This window comes from Hemitrygon akajei, unplaced genomic scaffold, assembly GCF_048418815.1.
Source record: "Hemitrygon akajei unplaced genomic scaffold, sHemAka1.3 Scf000041, whole genome shotgun sequence".
In the NCBI taxonomy this organism is placed as follows: Eukaryota; Metazoa; Chordata; class Chondrichthyes; order Myliobatiformes; family Dasyatidae; genus Hemitrygon; species Hemitrygon akajei.
In genome coordinates this window covers 7,947,773-7,971,100 of record NW_027331927.1, presented here as the reverse complement: position 1 = coordinate 7,971,100, position 23,328 = coordinate 7,947,773, and the positions used below count along the sequence as shown (strand labels likewise).

The 23,328-nt window shown below is 44.5% G+C and overlaps 1 protein-coding gene across 2 annotated transcripts; it reads right to left on the bottom strand.

Annotated features, from left to right (window-relative positions):
* Positions 1-6,279: 6,279 nt before the first annotated feature.
* On the bottom strand, positions 6,280-22,958 carry LOC140720372 (uncharacterized). 2 transcript variants are annotated; one of them, XM_073035247.1, is made up of 3 exons: positions 22,835-22,958; positions 17,024-17,200; positions 6,280-7,880 (listed from the first exon to the last, which is right to left on the bottom strand). In XM_073035247.1, exon 3 carries the CDS (start codon positions 7,871-7,873, stop codon positions 7,214-7,216), a length of 660 nt encoding a protein of 219 aa, XP_072891348.1. In that variant the 5' UTR covers positions 7,874-7,880; positions 17,024-17,200; positions 22,835-22,958; the 3' UTR covers positions 6,280-7,213. The 2 variants fall into 2 exon arrangements, with proteins under 2 accessions (XP_072891348.1, XP_072891349.1); XM_073035248.1 differs by lacking the exons at positions 17,024-17,200; positions 22,835-22,958 and adding an exon at positions 8,262-8,712.
* Positions 22,959-23,328: the final 370 nt, after the last annotated feature.

Sequence of the window (23,328 nt, the reverse complement as noted above, 5' to 3'; positions counted from 1 at the left end):
GCTGCATGCTGAATATTTATCCATCAGTGTTGCTGAATGCAATTTCGAGAGTGACTGTCGGTGCTGAACTCTGCAATTATTGCTGCTGCTCACCACACCCAGTTCTGCACCCTGGTCACTGGGCATGGGAGGAGTTTCTTCTGCTGCATGTTCACCTTTAATGGGACTAGATCTGTGACAAATAAATCAGTTCTATATTAAACGCTGTCTCCGGTACTTAGTGAGTTTATTACACACCTAGTGTACAGTAGAGAGTCAACTCAGGCCGGCTGGACCCTGCCAGTGATTCTGTTCCACAGCAGATCTTTCAAATCCTCCCCTGTTCACCTCTCACTGTCCCTGTGAATGAGTTCCAAACAGTCACCACTCTGTGGGCGAAGAGGTTTCCCTTGAATTCTCTGCAGACCGAAGAAGTCGAGCTGACTGCAGTTCTGTCTGAGATGTTCTTCGCCCCTCAAATCTCTATGCATCACAAGGAGGAAGTAGTATTCTAAAGCTCAGGTGACAAAACCGTGGCTGATACGAGAAACCAAAGAAAACATAAAAACCAAAGAGAGGGCATAGAGCAAAAATCACTAGTATGTTGGAGGATTGGGAAGATTTTAAAAACCAACAGAATGCAACTAAAATAATTAAGAAGGAAATGATGGAACACTTAAGTGAGCTAGCCGGTAATATTAAAGAGGATACCAAATGTTTCTTCAGGTAATTGTACTGTAAAAGAAAGACAGAAGCGGATATCGAACCACTGAAAAGTGATGATGGAGAGGTAGTAATGGGCTGGGGGTGCAAGGTGATGGCAGATGAACTGAATATCTCTCGAAGACACTGGCAGGAATATGGAAGTACTAGATGTCAGTGGACTGAATGTGTGAAGTTACTTTACTCGGGAGAAGGTTCTTGGGAAACAGAGATGGTCTGAAGGTAAATAGGTTCCCTGGATCAGATGGTATACACCCCAGAGATCTGAAAGAGGTGGCTGAAGAGATGTGGAGGCGTTAGCAATGATTTTTCGAGTATCGTTAAGGAAATAAAATCCTAAGTTAGTTTTCCCTTCACTACTCCCCCTCTCGCAGTTTCACCTATCACCGACCACTTCTTCTACCCTTTTAACCCCCACACGTCTTCCTCTGACGTCTCATCTTTTTTCCCCCCAGTCCTGATGAAGGGGCTCGGCCCGAAACGTCGACTGTTTACTATTTCCCATATATGCTGCCTGGCCTCCTAGGTTCCGCCAGCATTTTGTGTTTGTGTTGCTTGGATTCCCAGCATCCACAGAACTTTGCAGTTGATACAGATTTAAGAGACAGATAGTTTGGAGTAAAGCTGCAGTCTGCAAAATGACTTCGATAGGTTTGGAGAACGGACAACGAAGTCGTGGATGAAATGTACGGAAATGTACAGTGTATGCAAATGTACGGTCATGTACAATTGTGGAAGGAATAGGGGGTAGAGAAAAAATAAATAAATGGGAGAAAATTCAAAAATCAGAGGTGCATAAGTACTTGGGAATCCTTGAGCAGGAGTCCCTAAAGGTTTGCTTGCAGATTGTGTTGATGAAGGATGACAACTGTAATGTTAGCATATAAGAACAAGGATGTGACACTGTGGCTTTAAAACGTATTGGTCAGATCGCTCTTGGTGTATTGTGAACAGTTTACAACTTGCAAAAACAGATGTGCTCATATTGGAGCGGGTCCGGAGAACGTTTACGGGAATGATTCCAGCAACGAAAGGGCTAACGAATGAAGAGCGTTAGATAGCTTTGACCCTGCACTCGCTGGTATAGAAGAAAGAGAGGGGAACTCATTGAAACCTATTAAATATTGAAAGGCCTCGACAGCGTGGCTCTGAAGAAGATGCACACTATACTGTGTGAGTCTGGGACCACAGGTCACAACCTCAATGTATCGGACACCCACTGAGAGCAGAGATGAGGAGGATTTTCTTTAATCAGGGAGTGGTCAATCTTTAGAATTTATTGCCACGGACGGAGTAGAGGCCAAGTCATTGAGTGTATTTTAAATGGATGTTGAAAGATTATGGGGAGAAGGCAGGAGAATGGGGTTGAGAGATAATCAATTGGACAGGAACGAATGGCGGAGGAGACTCGATTGACTGACCAGCCCCTGTCTGATATCTCATGGCTCATGGTCTGAAGAAGAGGCTAGTGAGGTTGCATTAGGGTTAGGATATTGTTAGGGTATCCACGTCTGGATTATTGTATTCAGTTATAGGAAAGAGGACGCTAAGCTGGAATAAGTGCAGAAAAGATTTACGAGAATGCTGCCGATACTCGAGGCACTGAGTTCTGGAGAGAGGTTGGGCAGGTTGGGACTTCACACCTTGAAGTGCAGGAGATTGAGGTGACGTTATGCAGGTGTTCCAAACTATGAGTGTACAGAAATGGGGAATGTGCGCAGTTGAGTGATCTCGGCCTTTTCTCCTTGGAGCGACTGAGGATGAGAGGTGACCTGATAGACGTGTATAAGATGATGAGAGACATTGATCGTGTGGATAGTCAGAGGCTTTTTCCCAGGGCTGAGATGGTTGCCACAAGAGGACACACGTTTAAGTTGCTGGGGAGTAGGTACAAAGGAGATGTCAAGGGTAAGTTTTTTTACACAGAGAGTGGTGAGTGCGTGGAATGGGCTGCCGGCAACGATGGTGAAGGCGGCTACAATAGGGTCTTTTAAGAAACTACTGGATAGGTACATGGAGCTTAGAAAAATAGAGGGCTATGGGTAAGCCCAGTAATTTCTAAGGTCGGGACATGTTCCTCAGAACTTTGTGGGCTGGAGGACCTTTATTGTGCTGTACGTTTTCTATGTTTACTTTTCTTTTACCCCATTTTTGTGGAATCAACAACCAGACGGCACCGGTTTAAGGTGAGAGAGGATTGATTTAATAGTGATCCCGGGGGACAATTATTAATCCACTTTCACTTCCGGTTCATTGTTTAACTAACATGATGAGTGCACTGTCGGGTTGGAGGAGCAACAACTCATATTACATCCGGGTAGTTTACAACCTGATGACATGAACATCGACATCTTTAACTTCTACCTCTACCTTTTTTTTTTCATCAACCCACAGGCCCGTATCCTCCATTCTGTCTCCACACTTCTTTCTTCTCCACTGCGGATTGTCTCCCTCTGGTTCCTCTTTTACTTCCTTTCGTCCCATGGCCCGCTCTCTTATCGTATCAGATTCCTTCTTTTCAGTCCTTTGCATTTTCCACCTACCACCTCACAGCCTCTCACTTCATCTCCCACCCCGCCCACCCACTGACCTTCACTGTTATCTGGCTTCACCTATCACCTACCAGCTTGGACTCTTTCCACACCCCGCACCAACTTATTCCGGCTTCTCCCCACTTCCAGTCCTGATGAAGGGTCTCGGCAGGAAATCTCTGTTTTGCTTTATCCCCTCTATAGAAGCTACCTGACCTCCTGACTTCCTCCAACATTTTGTGTCTGTTACTCTGCATCTCCAACATCTGCAGAATCTCATTGGGACAGAGAGCAGAATGCAGAGACAACATCGGGTCTCACTAATGTCGAGGAGGCCACACCTGGAAAACTGGAAACAGTAGATGACCCCAACAAGCACGATGTTGAAAAGTTGCCTCATATGGAAGGACTGTTTAGGACCCTGACTAGTGGTGAGGAGAGAGGTTAGGGGCATCTCTGGCACTTCATCCACTTGCAGTTGGCTTCCAGCCCCTACACCCATTCTTATCGCTGTAAACCTCTCCCTTTTGTGGACAACACTGCCACATGATGGTGATTTACCACAATAACAGGACCCCCTGATTTGTGGACTCCATTGTCACCAGGTGGCGCTCTGTCGCAATAACGCTGAGAGACAGAAATGTGACGCTGCAGCCTGCTGAAATGTTTCTTCAAGATTCAGGGTTGTTTAATTCCATTTCCAGCACACACGTGTAAATGAGGTCGAAATAATTATTACTCCGGCTCCAATGCAACACAGAAACACAACAGTAACAACATATATCCACAGCTTATATACTGTGCATGGATTGATTGCATGTTCATAAAGTGACGCTCGGCATAGGATGCCTGCATATAAGATGACAGACAGGAAATGATAAAGTAGAGGTGTTTGGTGTTGAGGAAGTATGGGTTAGTGGGCAGAGATATTTATCAGCTTTACTGCTTGGGAAAAGGAGCTGTCCCAGAGGCTGGTAGTCCTGGTGAGGACGCTGCGTATCTACCCCCGATGGGAGTGAGACAAATAGTCCATGAGTGTGATGGGTGAAGGTAGATTGTGAAAATTAGGTTGGTGCTTGATCTCAAGAGAGGGAATTTGGAAAATACCAATGAGATGCCTTTTAGATCAGCTTGGAATTGTGTAGCCGGCTGGTGGCGTAGTGGCATCAGTGGCGGGAGGTCCTGAGTTTGAATCCAGCCGGCACCCATCTGTGCTGGGTTAAGAGCTGGTGATCTCTTAAAAAAAAATCTCACCCGGCAGAAGGCAAATACAACAATGGCAAGCCATTGCTGTAACTAGCCTAGCACACAATTTCCCAATACGTCAGAGGAAATCGCCTGCTAAGTTGAAAATTCCGGATGTGACCTACCTTCCCTTTGCAATTGTGCCCACTAGGGAAAAGTTAATTCTGGAATGAACCAAATTTGATTGGGGAGCTTTTGGTAAAGGGAGCATGTGGATACAGTGATAATAACATGACTGAATTCACCCTTCACTTTGAGAGGGGAAAGGTAAAACAAGATGCATTATTATTGGTGGAGTGAGGGGAACTATGGAGGCACTGGAGAAGATCTTACCAAAGTTGATTGGAAAGGGACACTAGCAGGGATGATGGCAGAATAGCAATGGCTGGAGTTGCTCCACTTGACAGCCTCAGGGTTGAAGAGAAACACATCATATTCCACCTGCGTAGCTCCAACCTGAAGGCATGAATATCGATTTCTCCTTCCAGTAAAAAAAATCACAGCCCATTGCCTTTCCTTCTACTTACTCCCGAATAACGTAACTTTACACATTCTGACCACTGACATTTGGGACTTCCATATTCCTGCCAGTGCCTTCCACAGATAAGAGTGAGTACAATACTTATTCAGTTCATCAGCCATCACCTTTCACCCTCACCCCATTATTCCCTCTCCAGCATCATTCTCCAGTGGTTTGATATCCATTTCTGTCTCTCTTTTACTCAATATGTACCTGAAATTAAAAATGGTATCCTCTTTAATATTACAGGCTAGCTCATCTGTGTATTCCATCTTTTCCTTCTTAATGGTTTTGGTTGCATTCTGTTCATTTTTAAAACTTCCCAATTCTCTAACTGCCTAGTAATTTTTGTTCTGTGCCCTCTTTGGTCTTTATGTTGTCTTTGGTTTCTCTTAGCAGCTACGGTTTTGTCACCTTACCTTTAGAATACTACTTCCTCTTTGTGATGTGTATATCCCGTCACTTCCAGATTGCTTCCAGAAATTCCAGCCATTGCTGCTCTGTTTTCATCCCTGCCCGTGTTCTTTCCAAATCAATTTTGACCAATTTTTCTCTCAGGCCTCTATAATTCTCTTTTTATTCATATCTGACTTTACTTTCTCCTTCTCTAATGTCGGGGTGAATTTGATCATATTAAGATCACTTGTCCCGAAGGGTTCTTTGAACTCAAGTGACCTAATTAATTCCGGTTCATTACAGCACCCAATCCAGAATAGCTGATCCCCAAGTGGGCTCAACCACGAGCTGCTCTAAAAAAAAATGCATCTTGTAGGCATTCTAGGAATTCCTCCTCTTGAGACCAACACCATCCTGATTTTCCTAATCTCCTGCATGACAATCCCCCATGTCTATTGTAACATTGCCCTTGTGGCACTCATTTTCTATCTCTCATTGTAATTTGTGCACCAAATACTGTTTTGGGGTCACTATACAATCACCATCAAGGATTTTTTTGTACATTTGCTGTTCTTTAATTCTACCCACAGATTCCACACTGCCCAACCCTATGCCACCTGTTATCTAATGATTTTATTTAATATTTTACCAACAGAGCCACACAACCCCACGGCCGGCTTGTTATTTCACTAAACATATAAATATCTGGGAAACAGGAAGACCTGCAGATGCAAGAAATCGAGAGAAATTCACACAAAGTGTTGGAGAAGCTCAGCAGGTCAGGCAGCATCTATGGATGGGAATTAACATTTCCAGCCGTGACCCTTCACCGGGACTCGTGATAACCACGTATCTGAAAAATCAACAAGCAAAAGCAACAGAAAGTAGTGCAATATTGGGAAAACCTTTGACAAAATTTATTTCAAGGCTTTAAAAAACTGCCGAACAGAGCTCAATAGTTAACAATTACAACAAAGGCAATAAACACTTCCATCAATACCGACATTGACTTTTTTTAATGAAAATATCTTAGTCCCATTTCAATCAGTAAAATTTACAAAGATAAGTAAGAACTGAAATGACAAGTTTAGAAAAAACTACTTACACTCAAACCCACTGAGATTAACACGACCTTGGACAGAAGGAGGAAGAGGAATAACACACATGAGAAAAAAATCACATAAGACCATAACACAAAGGAGCAGATTCGGCCATTCGGCCCATCGAGTCTGCTCCACAATTTCATCATGAGTGGATCCAATCTGCCCTTTAGTCCCATTTCCCCACCTTCTCACCGTAACCTTTGATGCCCTGACTACTCAGATAACTATCAATCTCTGCCTTAAACACACCCAATGACTTGGCCTCCACTGCTGCCCGTGGCAACAAATTCCATAGATTCACCACCCTCTGACAAAAAAAAAAATTCTCCGCATCTCTGTTCTGAATGGGCGCCCTGCAAACCTTACGTCATGCCCTCTTGTACTAGATTCCCCAGTCACTCTCGAAATTGCATTCAGCAATGGGGATAGAAAAATATCCAGCCTACAGCTTATTGAAACTTTCTCCCCAATGTGAACCCGGTCGTGTGTTACAAGGTTAGATTACTGAGTGAATCCCTTCCCATATTCACAGCAAGTGAACGGCCTCTCCCAAGTGGAACACAATGATGCAGCTTTGGTGGAGACGGTTGAGATGATCTCTTCCCAAAGCCTGAGCAGATGATCTGTGGTGTGAACTCGCTGGTGCTTTAATAGATGAGATGATCGTGTGAATGCCTTCCCACATTCGCAGGTCGACGGCCTCTCCCCAGTGGAACTCACTGGTGTGCTAGCAGATCAGATGACTGAGTGAATCCCTTCTCACAATCTGAGCGGGTGAAATCCCTCTCTGCAGTGTGAACTGACTGGTGAGTCACTAGGTGAGATGATGTGGTGAATCCTTTCCCACAGTCTGAGCAGGTGAATGGCCGCTCCCCAGTGTGAACTAACTGGTGTGCTTGTAGGCTACCTAACTGTGTGAATCCCTTTCCGCAGTCTGAGCAGGTGAACGGCCTCTCCCCAGTGTGAACTCGCTGGTGAGTCTGTAGGTTGGATGACTGAGTGAATGTCTTTCCACAGACTGAGCAGGTGAATGGCTTCTCCCCAGTGTGAACTGACTGGTGTCTCCGTAGGTGAGATGCCTGAGTGAATCCCTTCCCACAGTCTAAGCAGGTGAACAGCCTCTCCCCAGTGTGAACTCGCTGGTGACTCTGTAGGTTGAATAATCGAGTGAATCCTTTCCCACAGTCTGAGCAGGTGAACAGCTTCTCCCCAGTGTGAACTTGCTGGTGTCTCTGTAGGTTGGATGACCGAGTGAATCCCTCCCCACAGTCTGAACAGGAAGGATGATCGAGTGAATCCCTTGCTCCATTTCTTAAATATCTGGACAGAGACAGCAAAACTATATTCGAGATTTCCGTAGACAAATTTCTTGTCATTTGTAACCTGTAAAAAGATTTTAAAAATCCATCAATGGGTGCAGGACAACATTTCAGATCACGTGAGTTGTCAAGGTGTGAACTGACATCACACTGTTACAGTGAAGTTCAACACAACTTGGATGGAGAAATCATCTTCTAACTGGGCACAGTGCTGGTATCTGGAATGAGCATTGAACGCTCTGATGCTCTTCCTGTCTCTCTAAGAATGGGGCATTTCTGCCATCTCCAATCTGTGACTTGGCTCAGTTTGACTCTCTCCATTGGTATTATTCCCTGTTCCCACTGAGCTGCATGGGTGCCTGACCCCACAGTAACTGAAACACTCTCACACAAATAGCCGGCAGTGTATTCCACGCACCCACCACTCTCTGTGTAAAATACTTACCCCTGACATCCCCTCGGTATCTACTTCCAAGCACCTTAAAACTATGTCCTCTCGTGTTAGCCATTTCAGACCTAGGGAAAAAAAAACTGGCTATCCACACGATCAATGCCCCTCATCATCTTATACACCTAAAAACGGCTCGAAACATAAACAAGGAAAATGTACACTGCTTTGAGGATTTGTTAGAAGTATACAACATTATGAGGGTATAGATAGGATAAATGCAAGCAGGATTTTCCACTGAAGTTTTGTGGGATCACAACCAGAGGTCATAGGTAAGTGGGGAAGGTGAAAATTTTATGGGAACATGTGGAAAAGCTCTTCACTGGTCATGACAGTGTGGAATGAGATGAATATAAGTAGTGAAAATGAGCTCAGTTTCACCATTTAAAGGAAGTTTGGATGGGAGCCTGGATGGTAGGGGTATGGAGGGTGATGGTCCCGGTGCAGTTATTTGCATTAGACAGCTTAAATGTTTTTTGGCATTGACTAGATGGGCCAAATATCCTGTTTCTGGACTGAACTTCTCCATGTTTCTGTGACAAAGAAGCTGGCCAAACTTGTTCGGATGGGAAAAGGTAGGAGTGACAACGGAGCAGCAATGGCTGGAGTTTCTGGGAGCTACTCAGGAGCTGAGTGATCGATACATCCCAAAGAAGTGGAAGCATTGGAAAGGCAGAAGGACATATCCGTGACTGAAATGAGAAGCCAAAGCCAACATAAAAGCCAAAGAGAGGGCAAACAAAAGAGCAAAGACTATTGGGAATCTTTTAGAAACCAACAGCAGACAACTTTAAAAAAAAAGCCAGATGAGCTCAGGGCGTGGAATCCTGATATTGTAGTCATTAATGGATCTTGGTAGCACCCAACAGTCTGAGGCATTTGGAGGAACAAAATATCCGGGGCCTCAATATCTCTTGAAAAGCAAGGTTCCCTGCACCTGTAACTTTTCATTTTTTATTTTGACAGGCACATACAATCTCCACATCCTCAAAATTTCACTTCTGAAGGCCTCCCACTTACAAGAACTCTGTTGCCAGGAATGAGCCTGTTCCAAACCACACTTGTCAGATGTTTCTGATACCATCAAAATTGACCTTTCTCCAATTTAGAATCTCAACCCGTAATCCAGACCTCTCTTTTTCCATCTTTACTTTGAATCTCATGGCATTATGTTCACAAATTCTGTCACCAGCCCTGGATCATTTCCTAACAGCTTATTGTTCACTTCTATATCAGAGATACATACTGATTAAGGGCACATTTGACAAACTTTACCCCATCTAGTCCTTTTACAGTATGGGAGTCCCATTCAATATATGGAAAGTTAAAATCACTTACTGAATCAACCTTTGTTTATTGGCATGGTCCGCAATCTCTCTACAAAGTTGTTCCTCTAAATCCCTCAGACTGTTGGGTGCAACCAAATTCCAATAATAGCTACAATATCATAATTCCCTGTCCTGAGCTCATCGGGCTTTCCTACGATGCTTCTTGCATTGTGATATACACAGCTCAGCACATTCATCACACTATGCTCAACCGTTTGATTGCTGACTCTATCTGAGGTCTGAACAACATCTGACTGGTGTCAAGAAAACAAACTCTCCCTCATTGTCACAAAAACAAAGCTGATTGTGGATTACAGGAGGAATGGAGACAGGCTAACCCCTGTTGACATCAATGTATCTGGGTTTAAGAAGGTGAACAGCTTTAAATTCCTCAGCATAAATATTACCAAGGATCTCACATTGTGTGTACATACCGGCTGTGTTGTGAAAAGAGCACAGCAGCACCTCTTTCACCTCAGATGGTTGAACAAGTTGGGGACGGGGACCCAAACTCCTGAGGACATTCTACAGGGACACAATTGAGAGCATCCTGACTGGCTGCATCACTGCCTGGTATGGGAACTGTGCTTCCCTTAATCGCAGGAAACGGCAGAGAGTGGTGCAGACAGCCCAGCGCATCTGTAGATGTGAACTTTCCACTATTCAGGACATTTACAGGGACAAGTGTGTCAAAAGGCCCAAAGGATATCAGGGACCAAATTCACCACAACTACAAACTGTTCCTGCTGCTACCATCCAGGAAACGGTACCACAGCAAAAGTACCAACAGGCTCTGGGACATTATCTTCTACCAGGCCATCAAACTGATTAATTCATGCTGATACAATTGCATTTCAATGTTATATTGACTGTCCTATCTACAAACGATCTATTATATATTACTATTAATTACACATTGCATATTTTGGTGAAGATGTAATGTAAAGATTTCTACTCCTCATGTGTAGGAAGGATGTATCGAATAAAGTCAATTCAATTCAATTCAATTCACCCTCTCCACTATCTGTTCTGTCATTCTGGCTCCCATTTCCCCTGCAACTTATTTTAACCACATCACCCTCTCCACCCACACTAGCACTAGCAAGCCTTACCACTAGGATATTAGTCCCCTCCTGTTCTGTTCCCCTAACTAATGAATTCACTATCACCTCTTTGACTTGTCTCTGTCAGGTAATCTACCCTCCCACCCCCACAACAGTTTCTGAAGTGTTCCACCTATTGTTGTGTGGGATAGCAACAAGAGTACTCTGCGATGGCTATTTAACCTCATTCCCCTTCCTGACTCTCTCCCAGTTTCCTGTGTCCTGCACCTTGGGTGTAACTCACCTCTCTTCATGTCATATCGATCACCCCCTCCAACTCCTGGATGATCCGGAATTCATACACTTCCAGTTCCAACTCCTTAAAGTGCAGGGTTACAAGCTGCAGCTGGATACACATCTTGTTGGTGAGGGCATCAGGGACACTGGAGGTCTCCCCACCTTCCCACCAATGTCCCCTCTAATTTGTAATGACCAGTGTGCACATAAATCATGTACTGTGCATTTTTTTTACCCAGTGACATGTGCATAGTGAATTTTATACAGAGAGGTAATTACTTTCACAGCCAGCAAATCACTGTTGATAAGTACTTTGATCTCCCGAGTTCGATCAAATTCATCTGCACTCTCTCACAACCTATGTAGCAGGCCTGTAGCGGGTAATGAAGGATTTTCTCACCAGAGCTTTTGCACATGTCCATATGTGGTTTGCTTGCTAAATTATGCTTTAAAAAGTCAGATTTCCAAATATTACTCCAAGTCTTTCCACTTGCAAATTCTCCAGCACCTCTTGCATTGCCACAATACATACAGGTAACACCAGTTTCTATATTGGACATAAATATTTCCCCTGAACCCTCTTGAGGAATTGAAGATATATAAAAAAATTCATTTTGAACATATGTAACCTCTGGCTAGAAGAATAATTGGGACTGAATAGGAATATTTGAACCGAAGTAAACACTGTCTTCAGTGGTTAGCCAGGACAGGCTCATTACCAGTTCTCTGTGGCTTGCAGAGAGACACATTGAGAGCTGATAACATTGTATACTGTACCGTTGTTAGTTGATACCATTATACATTGTACCCTCATTTGAGTAAAGGGAGGAAGACTCGCTGATAAGGACAGGAATGAACATCTGTTTGTAATTAAGTCAGGGCCTTGCAAAGGGAATGACTGATAAGGACTGGACAGTACATCCATCCATAATTAAAACCTCGATATAGCAAACTCTGTTAAGATTTGCAATTAAGATTTGTAATTAAGATTTGCACCAACACACTTGGTGGGCATAACCCACCAAATAACATCTTGCAATAGTAAGCATGGGGTGTACTATGAATAAATATACAGCTGTAACCCAAGTCAGTCGACTTGTCAGATAATGGCAGTGCTTACGTGCCATCACTTTGACAACTGGAGCTCAAACTCCTGCAGGAGAATGTGCAATAAACTGTGGTGTCAATAAGAAGCTGTTCTCTCAAGTTTTATTCAGATTCAGCTTTAACATATGGCATCACGAACAGGATCTCAATATACAGAGCACCGAGCAGACGGGCTGAGTAAGCATCTGGACCACTCTGGGGACTATGGAAACTGACCGGGAGCCCAATAGGTATTTTACATTTGTCACTCACCGTCAGTTCCTTTGGACGTACGGTGCCTCGCCCAAGGCTGATCACATACCTTAACAGGATCGGGGAAAAAAATCTGTCGGGAGACTCATATAAGGTAGGCAAAATTTTTACTAAGTGGGCAGGAGGCAGTATTGGATAAAGTTTATTAAGTTGCCAGGAGGCGTTACTGGGTAAACTTTACTAAGTGGGCAGGAAGCAGACAAGTCAGGTAAATTCATCAATTGAGCAGAGGGTGCCTGCTGGGTAAATTTATCTGATTGTTAATTGAGCAGGAGGCTTTGTGCCCGATAAATTACTTAGAGATAATCGGTCAATTGCAGTCGATTGATACGAGTGTGCCAGGAGCAGCCCTACACAATTTTATGTGAGAGTTTTCCAGACAAGGAAAAAGATTTTCAAATGTTGAGTGCAGCACTCAAAATGTGGCCACGGACGGAGGGGGGTGGGGGAGCCTGCGTTATTACCTCATGAGAACAAAGCAGTAAATCTGATATGGAAAAAGAACTGAGGAAAGAAGTGGAAATTATTGAAAAGGGAATGGAAGGAAAAGGCAGATGTAAAATGGAACTTTGTCAGCTATGCCACTGATGGCCTAGTGGATTCAGCATTGGACTTCGAGGCGAGAGGTCCCGAGTTCGAATCCAGCCGACTCCCTTGCACACTTTCATCTGTGCTGGGTTAGAGCTGGTGAACAAAACAACTCACCCAGCAGAAGGCAATGGCAAACTACTGCTGTAACTTGCCTTGTACATGATTTCCCAACACCGCACAGCAGCGTGGAAGGAAATCCTCTGCTAACTGAAAAAAATTCCGAATGTGACATACCTTTAAAGTGGAACAGTATATTATCAGCAAGTTGGAGGAATAATACATGTGAGAAAGGGATAGAGGTATGTACTGCAGAAGGAATGCCAAAGGTTGGGAGATGCTAAAAGCGGAGCGTGAATGGGTGGATGGGCGCCGAAAACGAGAGCAGGAAAAACAACGTAAGCAAACCAAGGCCGGCCCAGATAGGAGGGAAGGGTAGGAACGTCAGTCTAAAGTTTGAACTGATAGGGAAACATGGGATTCCAAACCCATGTCTGGCATATTGATCCTGGATGTGATTTGTGGCCTGCTATGGCACTTTCACAGGAGACCAAGCCTTTAAACTGGGAGGACAAATACCCATTAATAATGACTTACTGCTCCAATGCTTACAAAGTTAGCCAACATTATTAATACAAATAATATGGATTGGCCTGACAATGACCAAAATCGAATGTGACGAGCTTTGACATATTATTAGGACCCGACTTTTAAATCCTGATCAACCCCAGAACTAATATTCTCCTGTTTGATTCTTACTAAGAGAGAGAGGGGGGCAGAACTATTTGACTAGGCAGCATGTTTACACTTGCTCGCAGCTTGTGTTTATATAGTGTTATGATACCAGCCCCCTCCTTCCTGAGAATCGCAAGATCGCTATTAATTCGGGTCTTGGACCCAGGAAAAGAAAGAGAGACAACGCAACGGATTTGACCATTCTTTCTTGGAGACACCTTTGTGGATTGTGATTCTATGCTACGTGCCAGCTATCATGGCTACATGGACACCCTCGGGCAATGTGGGGTGGGGATTGTATCACCCCACCTTGACTGACATCTACAACTCCACAAGTCAAGATAAAAAGGGGACTGCAGGAGGCAGTACCCTAGCGACGCACCAGAAGGAGACACCATCGCTCATCGCTCCCGTGATGACGGGAAGCTATTCGGAAGCCACGTGTGGTTCGTTTCCCCTAGCCTGGGGAGCGAGTGGCTGATAACACCGAAAAGGACTTCGAACTGACAACGGGGAACCCACGTTCCCGATTCAACGATTTGAGTCCAAAAGGCTGGCAATTTTTTTTTCTCACCAAAAATTCTCTCTCTCTCCAACACGTGAAATCCAGTGGTCCCCAAAAGGCTAAAAGCCTGCATGAACTCCAGAGACTTTGATATTTCTATCGGACAATATTTTTACCCCTAGACAAACGATAGAGCTACTTCTTATTGTTGATTATTACTATACCCGTGCTTTAGATTGAGTAGTGACGACGTATATTATCTGAATGTTTGTATTAACCTTACTTTTGTGCCCCATTATAAATAAAAACATTTAAAAATAGTACCATCAGACTTCAGCGGACCTCTCTATCTTTGCTGGTAAGTGACCCAGTTATGGGGTATGTAACAATAGCTCGCAGTTTGTTTTATTTAAGCAAAGACAGTCACAAACACAGTCAGCCAGAGAGAAAGAAAGAAGATGGAAGGTTCGAAACAAAGGACCTAGTGGCCAAAGGTCATTGTTTGGGCTCTCCTATGCCCACAAGGGTGGGTTGATTATTGATTCAGTGTATACCGAATGTGTGATTGTCACTTTGTTTGATCCATTGGAGTAGATCTGTTGGTTTGGGAGTATCCTGTGAGGACCACTTGTGCTAACCCTTGCCTAGGGGTGGTAATTCACTTGAAGAGGTAGCCCTGTGACCAATCACTGTTGGTGATGATTCGTATAATCCATATGGGGATTTTGTTGGAGTATCTCGTGGCTACCACTTTTGTTAACCCTTAGCTGGATTTGGGTGTGTGATGTGGTAACCACTTGTGAGAAGGGATATTCTGTGGAAATCACTGTCGGTAATACTTTGTGTGTTGGATCTGGATTGGGAGTACCTTGCGGAATCTACCTGTGTGTTAACCCTTGCCTGGGTGGTAGTTCCTTCTGAAGACAGTACTCCTGTGATAAGCTACTTTTGGAGATAATTCGTATGTGGATTTAGAACAACGACGGATAAGACCTACAGCGACTGTTATCCTGTTTTACCACTGTGGAATTTGTGGAATTCAACATAATTGCCTTCTCTTGACATTCACCTTGGATTACAAATATCTCTCTCTCGTCATTGATCCTGTGGATGAACTGAACTTTCATACTTTACCATCTCAAGACTTTCAGCTTGGTATTCCCTGAGCTGAGTGGTTTGGGAGTTATACTTACACATGTGTGTGCTCATAACACTTTTAAACTTTTGATTATTTTGCTTAATTTGTTATATTATAAGTAGATACGAATAAAGACAGTGGTTTAAACATCAAAACCAGAGTCCAGGTGTGGACTATATCTGCTGGTTCAATTAAACCGTAACAGTGGTGTTTGTGTTTATGTCTTTAAGAGGGCTTACCCCAGCACACAGGAGCCCCTATGTTAACACCTTTCTGTCTCTCTGTCACAACTGGGCCAAGCAGGTAGAACCAGGGGCCTGCTGGGTTTGTGCCGAAATTCCTCAGTATGGGAAAAGTATGATTCAAATGTCAGTAATCCCGCTCAACTAGAGTGAGGAACTCTCAGCCTGGGCTTTTTCAAATAACACCTGGGGAAGAGAGTGAGGAACTGTGGTCCAGTCTGTGATGACTGTGGCTGTCAATGTTTTGAGGGATGGTATCTCAGGCCCCCACCAAACGGAACTTCCTACACTGGGGAACATGCATCTTGGCCATACCTGCAGGAGCCCAACGGCGGAGAGGAGTAACTGAGACTGAGTGATTTTGGATGATCGCTTTTCTCTCCTATGGAGTAGCCGGGAATTCACGAGAGATAATCAATTTGTCTACAAGCACTTGAGGAGCTGGCCACAATACTGCAGGGGCCCTGACAGAACACAGGCCCAAGTAACAGAAATATCCACTGAAATAATTGCAATCCGGCAAACAGTCGTACAGAATCGTACGGCTTTAGATTGTATCCCAGCTGAGAAAGGGGGAGCCTGTGCTATTATTGACACAGAATGCTGCGCCTATGTCCCAGATGAGTCTACTAACGTTACATCCCTCTCCGAGCACACTGCCAAGGAGATTGACAGCATCGAGAGAGTAGGGCAGGATTTACACGGGTTCACCGAAGGGTCGAAATCGTGCTCTTCGAAGGCCTGTTCGGTAATATGTGGGGCATGATATTGCATTATGTCCAAATGGTTGTACATATCATTGTTATAGTTACTGATGTATGCCGTTTTTACCCACTGAGAAGTCAAAGCTGTACTCGGTTGCTTTCTCTGTAAAGGAGGGAATGATAAAGTCTGTGAAAGGGTTAACACTTCGTTAAACAATAGCAGCCTGTTTTTCTGAAAGAAACTCCTGATGATCAACAGATGTACTAAGCCATGCTGAGCCATATTTCTTCTTGAGGGTAGCTAGCTAGGGTTTCAGGATGCTTATCTCCTTGTGCACTCACGTGCAGAGATAGGACAGCTTCAGACTGTTCTGTGTGTGTGAGCCATTATGACTATTTTGTAACTTGTCTTTAGGGGCTGTCATAGTAAATAACTTTGGCTCCAGCCTGTCCTGTGTGGGGAGTATCTGGACAGATATATCTGTGGTGTGAGGGGAATTGGTGGATTGGGTGGGAACAGTCACAGTCTGTTCCTGTCTGAGTGACTAACTGAGTGGGCCCCAGGTGCTTGGAATAAAGAGTTTGTACTATACGCTCTCTGAGTGACTTAATCCGGATTCGACTTCGACAGAATGGGAGTGGTCTTAAAGGGCTGGGCTGCTGGAAGCACATTACCAGACCTGGACTGATTGCAACTGTGTCTGACAGAAGCATAACTGGTTATTCTGGGCACATTCAGTCTCCCTCTAACTATTTCCAACCTTATATTTTACAGGTATATAATGTCCAAAGGACCTGTGTTTGAGTAAATGAGACTCACCAAACTTTCTCATGACTGAATCACTGGGAACTCTGAGTCTCTTGATGCAGAGCTGTTCTCTCCAGTTGCTGTTCTCAGTCCTCAGGCCAGTTCACTTGTTGCTGTTCCCTCATCTTCAGCTGTGGTTTGCTTCCAGTTGGGGTATTTCTTCCAATAAATCTCTCACCGCAGGTCTAACTTTAACCAGAGAGATAATGAAGCACGTTAACATTAAAAAGGAGAACCAAACATTTCTGCTTAATGTTACTAAGAATAAAACTCACTGAAATTTAAACATTGAAGGCAGATATAATGATCTCAGTGAATAATCTTTTATTGTCCCTCACACATCACAAAATGATATGGGATAAGGAGGAGCCATCATTCAGTCAGGAACAGAATGAGGTGATTCGATCCATCTAGTCTGCCCCACCATTTAACCATGGCTGATTTTTATTCCAACACCATATTCCTGCCTTCCTCCTGTAATCCTGAGCTACTCACCAATCATGAATATATTAATCTCTGTCATAAATATACCCAAATGGCAGCCTCAACCAACCTCTGTGGCAACAAATTCCACAGATCAGACATCTTGTAGCCAAAAAATTCTTCTCATCTCAGTTTTAAAGGGAAGCATCTTTATTCTGAGACTGTGCTGTCAGATCACAGACTCTACTTATAATAGAAACATCCTATCCATGTTCACTGTATCCAGGCTTTTCAGCATTCGGTAGGTTTACTTATCCATACACCCCTCCACCACCCACACCGTCCCTCTGAACTCCATTGAGCACAGGTCCAGAACTATAAAATGCTCTTCATACATAACATCGATTATTCCTGAGATTATTCTTGTAAACCATGTTAGCAGCAATTGTACTGAACACATTTCCAGGAATAAGAGATAAATTGGTACCAGGATAATATACAGGGTAAGTTGTGGTTTCTGTACTGTTCTACTAGCACAGAATGAGACATTTCCATTTCCAGGTTAATTTCAGGAAATATAAACCATTCCAAGGTAAATGTAATAAAAAGAAACTAGAATTATCAGAAATGCTCAGCAGGTAAGGAACAGCTTTGGGAGAGGAACAAACTTTACAATTCAGGTTAATAATGTTTCGTCAGAATGATTTCAAACACTTTCAGTTTTTATTGCAGATCTCCTGCAACTTGAGATTCTGCCTGATTTGCACCAAGTGACAGACAGGTGACAGTGAGGGGAGATTTCCAAACACAGTTTGAACACCAAACTCATGGGTCTATTTCTACTGTTGTAAAAATGGAACTGCCCATTTACTCATAACCTGTCCCTGTGAGGATGGAATGGGAAATTATCCTCTCCTCAGACTGGCAGTCATTGCTTCCAAAGGAACTCCAAAAACAAATATCTGATCCCAGACCAGAAATACTTGCTCAACACCTCATAAGCACAGGCAGCTCGATCCTCGCGTCCATTTTACCTGGATCAAAAACTATGATATCCCAGGACCCAACCTCACAGAATCACACAGCTTAATCTGCCACTCACCGACCCTGAGAGTCTCACACATTGTCCTCCCATTTCACACTGGGTAGTGCAATCGGGGATTTCCCCACAACCAATGTCCAGCTGCTCGAAATTTCTGCTTCATTGCAGAAGGACGACCATTCAGCCCCATCTGTAGAAGCACTAACCAAAGTCAAATCCAACACAGGACTAGAGTCCAAGCAGCAACTCTCCCAGTACTCTTTGCTGATTGTAATATGATGCAGTGTGTCAGCCAGTCACAGTTCAAAAACTAGCACTCCCACACCAATCCACAACAGAACTGGTACCTGATGACCCTCTAACTTTCCAGCTGACAAAAACTGTTCAGGAAATAACTCAGTGAGGACGAAGGTGTGAAAGAATACTTCACAATGAAGACAAGAAAGATTGCCGATATATATCATTGCAGAGGTATGATACAGGGTGGACCAAGGTTGACCCAGATAGTTGATGCATGTCACTGAAGTTGGTGGGAGAGAGACTGGACAGAGGTTGAACAAGATGGGCAGGGAATGAGCAGATGGAACCAGGTGGAGCAGAAAGCAAGGACGATCAATTATGGTTCTCCAGCAATACATAGATACTGAATTAATAGTACACACTACTGCATAAAGGATCTTAAATTGACAAAGTTAGAACAAACAACAAAAACATTGCCATATATACTTTGAATCCTCACCAAATTGTTTATCAACACACCATAGAAAGTTTCCCATTTGGACACTTCATGCTTTGCACGGTAACTGCTCTGCTCGTGACTGCAAGGAGTGGCAGAGACCTTTGGATCCAGATCAGCAGATCACAGAAACCATTCTCCCCCTAGAGTAGTGAAATCAAAGATCCCCACAACCTGGGTCGTTCTTTCCCATCCACCCCAATCCAGGAGAAGACAACAGCCATAAAGCTCAAGGACAAATGTGAGGAGGCTCAGGAAGTGAGACAATTTGAGGGAAGTTAAAGGGACTCAGTGGCCAACATCAGACTCCCCAACACAACATGGAGGAAGCATCACCTCACATCCGGGGACTCTGACCACACACCACATGATCTTGAGTCACAAACCAGAGGGTGGGGTAGATCTGCGTTAAACAGCCTCACGTGACCTGTTGGTGGGTCTCTAATTTCAACTCTGTGGAAATAAACAGCCTGGGCTCCTGGGTTGGATCGTTCAATGCAGATTAAGTGAAATCCACATTTTTTTGAAGAGCCCAGATAATTGGAAAATAAATGAGTAATTGGCCCTCAGTTCGGCACTCACAGCTAACATTGGATCTCCCTACTCGGGATCGGTCTCAATACTCACTGATGGGAAAACGATATCTTTGGCCCGCAGACAGTGATCTGACCCCTGGCTTCCTGACCCAGGAGGGGAGGACCCTTTCCCGATCTGACCCCTGGCTTCCTGACCCAGGAGGCGAGGACCCTTTCCCGATCTGACCCCTGGCTTCATGACCCAGGAGGAGAGGAACCTTTCCCGATCTGACCCCTGGCTTCCTGACCCAGGAGGCGAGGACCCTTTCCCGATCGGACCCCTGGCTTCCTGACCCAGGAGGCGAGGACCCTTTCCCGATCTGACCCCTGGCTTCCTGACCCAGGAGGCGAGGACCCTTTCCCAATCCCGCAGACGTTCCGCTTCAGTACTGAGCAGAAAGGAAAACACCACCCAACCGGAGACAGTGAGCATGAGCGAAGAGATTGTACATCTGTGGATAAATGGGAGGGGCAAACAGGATCACGTGACTGGTGGGGTCTCCCACCCCAGGCAGAGAGTCCAGCTACCAACCACTCTGTGGAAAAAGACAAACTTGCCACTTATATCTCGTCTCACCTTAAATGTATTAGACATTTCAACCCCCAGGAAAAATATAACGTCTGTCCACACAGATTCATAATCAGGTTTATTATCACCGGCATGTGGTGTAAAATTTGTTAACTTTGCAGCAGCATTTCAATGCAATACATAATATAGACGGAAAAAAAACACAAAATAAAATAATAAAAATTACAGTATATGTATATCTGGGACCATTGCTCATTGTAATTGTTATAAATGACTTGGATGAGGAAGTAAAGGGATGTGTTAGTAAATTTGCTGATGACTCAAAGGTTGGAGGTGTTGTGGATAGTGTGGAGGGATGTCAGAGGTTACAGCGGGACACCGAAAGGATGCAAAACTGGGCTGAGAAGTCACAAATGGAGTTCAACCCGGATAAGTTTGAAGTTGTTCAATATATTAGATCAAACATGATGGCAGAATATAGCATTAATGGTAAGACTCTTCACAGTGTGGAGGATCAGAGGGATCTTGGGATCTGAGTCCATTGGACATTCAAATCTGCTATGCAGGTTGACTCTGTGGTTAAGAAGACATACAGTGCATTGACCTTTATTAATCGTGGGATTGAGTTTCGGAGCCGAGAGGTTTTGTTGCAGCTATATAGGACCCTGGTCACACTCCACTATGCTCAATTCTGGTCACCTCACTACAGGAAGAATGTAGAAACCTTAGAAAGGGTGCAGAGGAGAGTTACAAGGATGTTGCCTGGATTGGGGAGCATACCTTATGACAATAGGTTGAGTGAACTCGGCCTTTTCTCTTGGAGTGACGGAGGATGAGAAGTGACCTGATAGAGGTATACAAGTTTATGAGAGGCATTGATCATGTGGATAGTCAGAGGCTTTTTCCCAGGGCTGAATTGGTTACCACAAGAGGGCACAGGTTTTAGGTGCTGGGGAATACGTAGAGGGGAGATATCAGGGGTGAGTTTTTTTAGTCAGAGACTGGTGGAGACTGGTGTAATGGGCTGCTGGCAATGTTTATGGAGGTGGGCATGATAGGGTCTTTTCAAAGATTTTTGGTTAGGAACCTGGCGGCACAGGAGAAAAACTAACTTAGAAAAATAGAGGGCTATGGGTAACCATAGTAATTTCTAAGGTAGTGACATGTCAGCACGACTTTGTGGGCCGAAGGGCCTGTACTGTGCTGTAGGTTTTCTATTATTCTATGAATAAATTAAAAATTGTGCAAAAAGCAGAAATACTATATATTTTAAAAGTGAGGTCGTGTTCAAGGGCTCAATGTCCATCTGGCTATCAGATGGCAGAGGGGAAGAAACTGTTCCTGTATCACTGAGTGAGTGCCTTCAAGCTTCTTTACCTCCCTCTCTGATGGTAACATTGAGAAAAGGGCATGCCCTGGGTGCTGGAGTTCCTTAAAAATGGACGCTGCCTTTCTGAAACACTGCTTCTAATCCTTTGGTAATCTTATAAACGTCTATTCAGTCTCACCCCAGCCGGCACGGCTCCAGAGAAAACAACATAAGATTGTCCAACCTCCCGTTATATCTCAGGCCCTCTATTCCAGGCAATATCCTGGTAAACCTCTTCTGCACCCTCTCCAAAGCCCCGATATCCTTCGGAGAATGAGAGCGACCACAACCGTATGAAACACTCCAGATGTTGCCAAATTAATCTTATAAAGCTGCAACATAACTTCCCGACTTTTGAACTGAATGATAAAGACTACCACACCATTTGCCTTCTTAACCTGTGCAGATCAATCTGTGCGGTCTCGTTCAGGGAGCGATGATCTCGGACTCCAAGATCCCTCTGATCATCAACACTGTTCAGGGTTTTGCATTTAACAGTGTACTGTCTCATGCATTCGACCCACCGAGCTGCCAAGGTGATCATCACTAATCAAATCTCACTGACTTTTCGCAGGTGCTGTTGAAATTATTGCCAAGTGCACAAGTACGGGAAGGTAGAGGTACAGAGAAACACTGACTTATAGCAGCATCACAGGCAATTACATTCAGATAACACACTGAACACAAAATATACGATTCTCTGTCAGTAACAATATAGAAACATGTTTTACGTCATCCTGCTAATAGGACCAGAACAACAGGGGCTGAGCGGCGGCTCATCTCAGACGGTTCGGTGTGAAAGTCTCACAACCCGGACCGACCCCGGCAGATTCTGTGAAGGAAGCGAGGCGAGGCCGCCAGTTCAGGAAAGTTCATCCCCTCCCCCTTCAGGTTTCACCGATCACCTTGTGTTTCTCTCTCCCTTCCCCACCCCCACCTTTTATTCTCCAGTGCTGCCGAAGGGTTTCGGCCGCTAATGTCGACTGTACTCTTTTCCTGGATTCTGCCCGGACTGCTGAGTTCCTCCAGCATTTTGTGCGCATTGCTCGCATTTCCAGCATCTGCAGATTTTCTCTTGTTTGAGTTCGGGAAAGTTAACTCACTACCCAACGTCAGAACTCCCCGATCGGGACCGGTTTCAATACTCACCGAAGGAAAATTGTTGGTGTTGCCCCGCAGAGAATAATCCGTCTGCGGCTCCCCGTCCAAGGGGGCGAGAACCCCTCCCCATCCCGATCTCACCGCCGTCCCGCTTTCACAAAGAACGAAAAAACACTGCCTAGCCCGGGAATGTGAGCATGCGCAATGTGCTAATTGCGTCATCAGGCGGTTGGCGGGGCCTCGGAAACAAACCCATATATGCTTCCAATCTGCGGTAAAACGGGATCACGTGATGAGTGAGTGTCTCCCACGTGACCCGGTGACTGTTCCTCGCCCCTCACACACTGCCCTGCCCACCGCCGCATTTCCCAAATGATTTTATTATTTCCCTATATTATTTCCAAATTTAAACTGGATGCGTATTTAGTTTTTCCAACCATATCTTCCCCGGTCCCGTTCCCTCCAGCCCCAGGTCACAGAGCTCTCAGAGTTTCGATTCCCACCCCATCCCGACACACAATTCAGACCCACACAGGAAATGT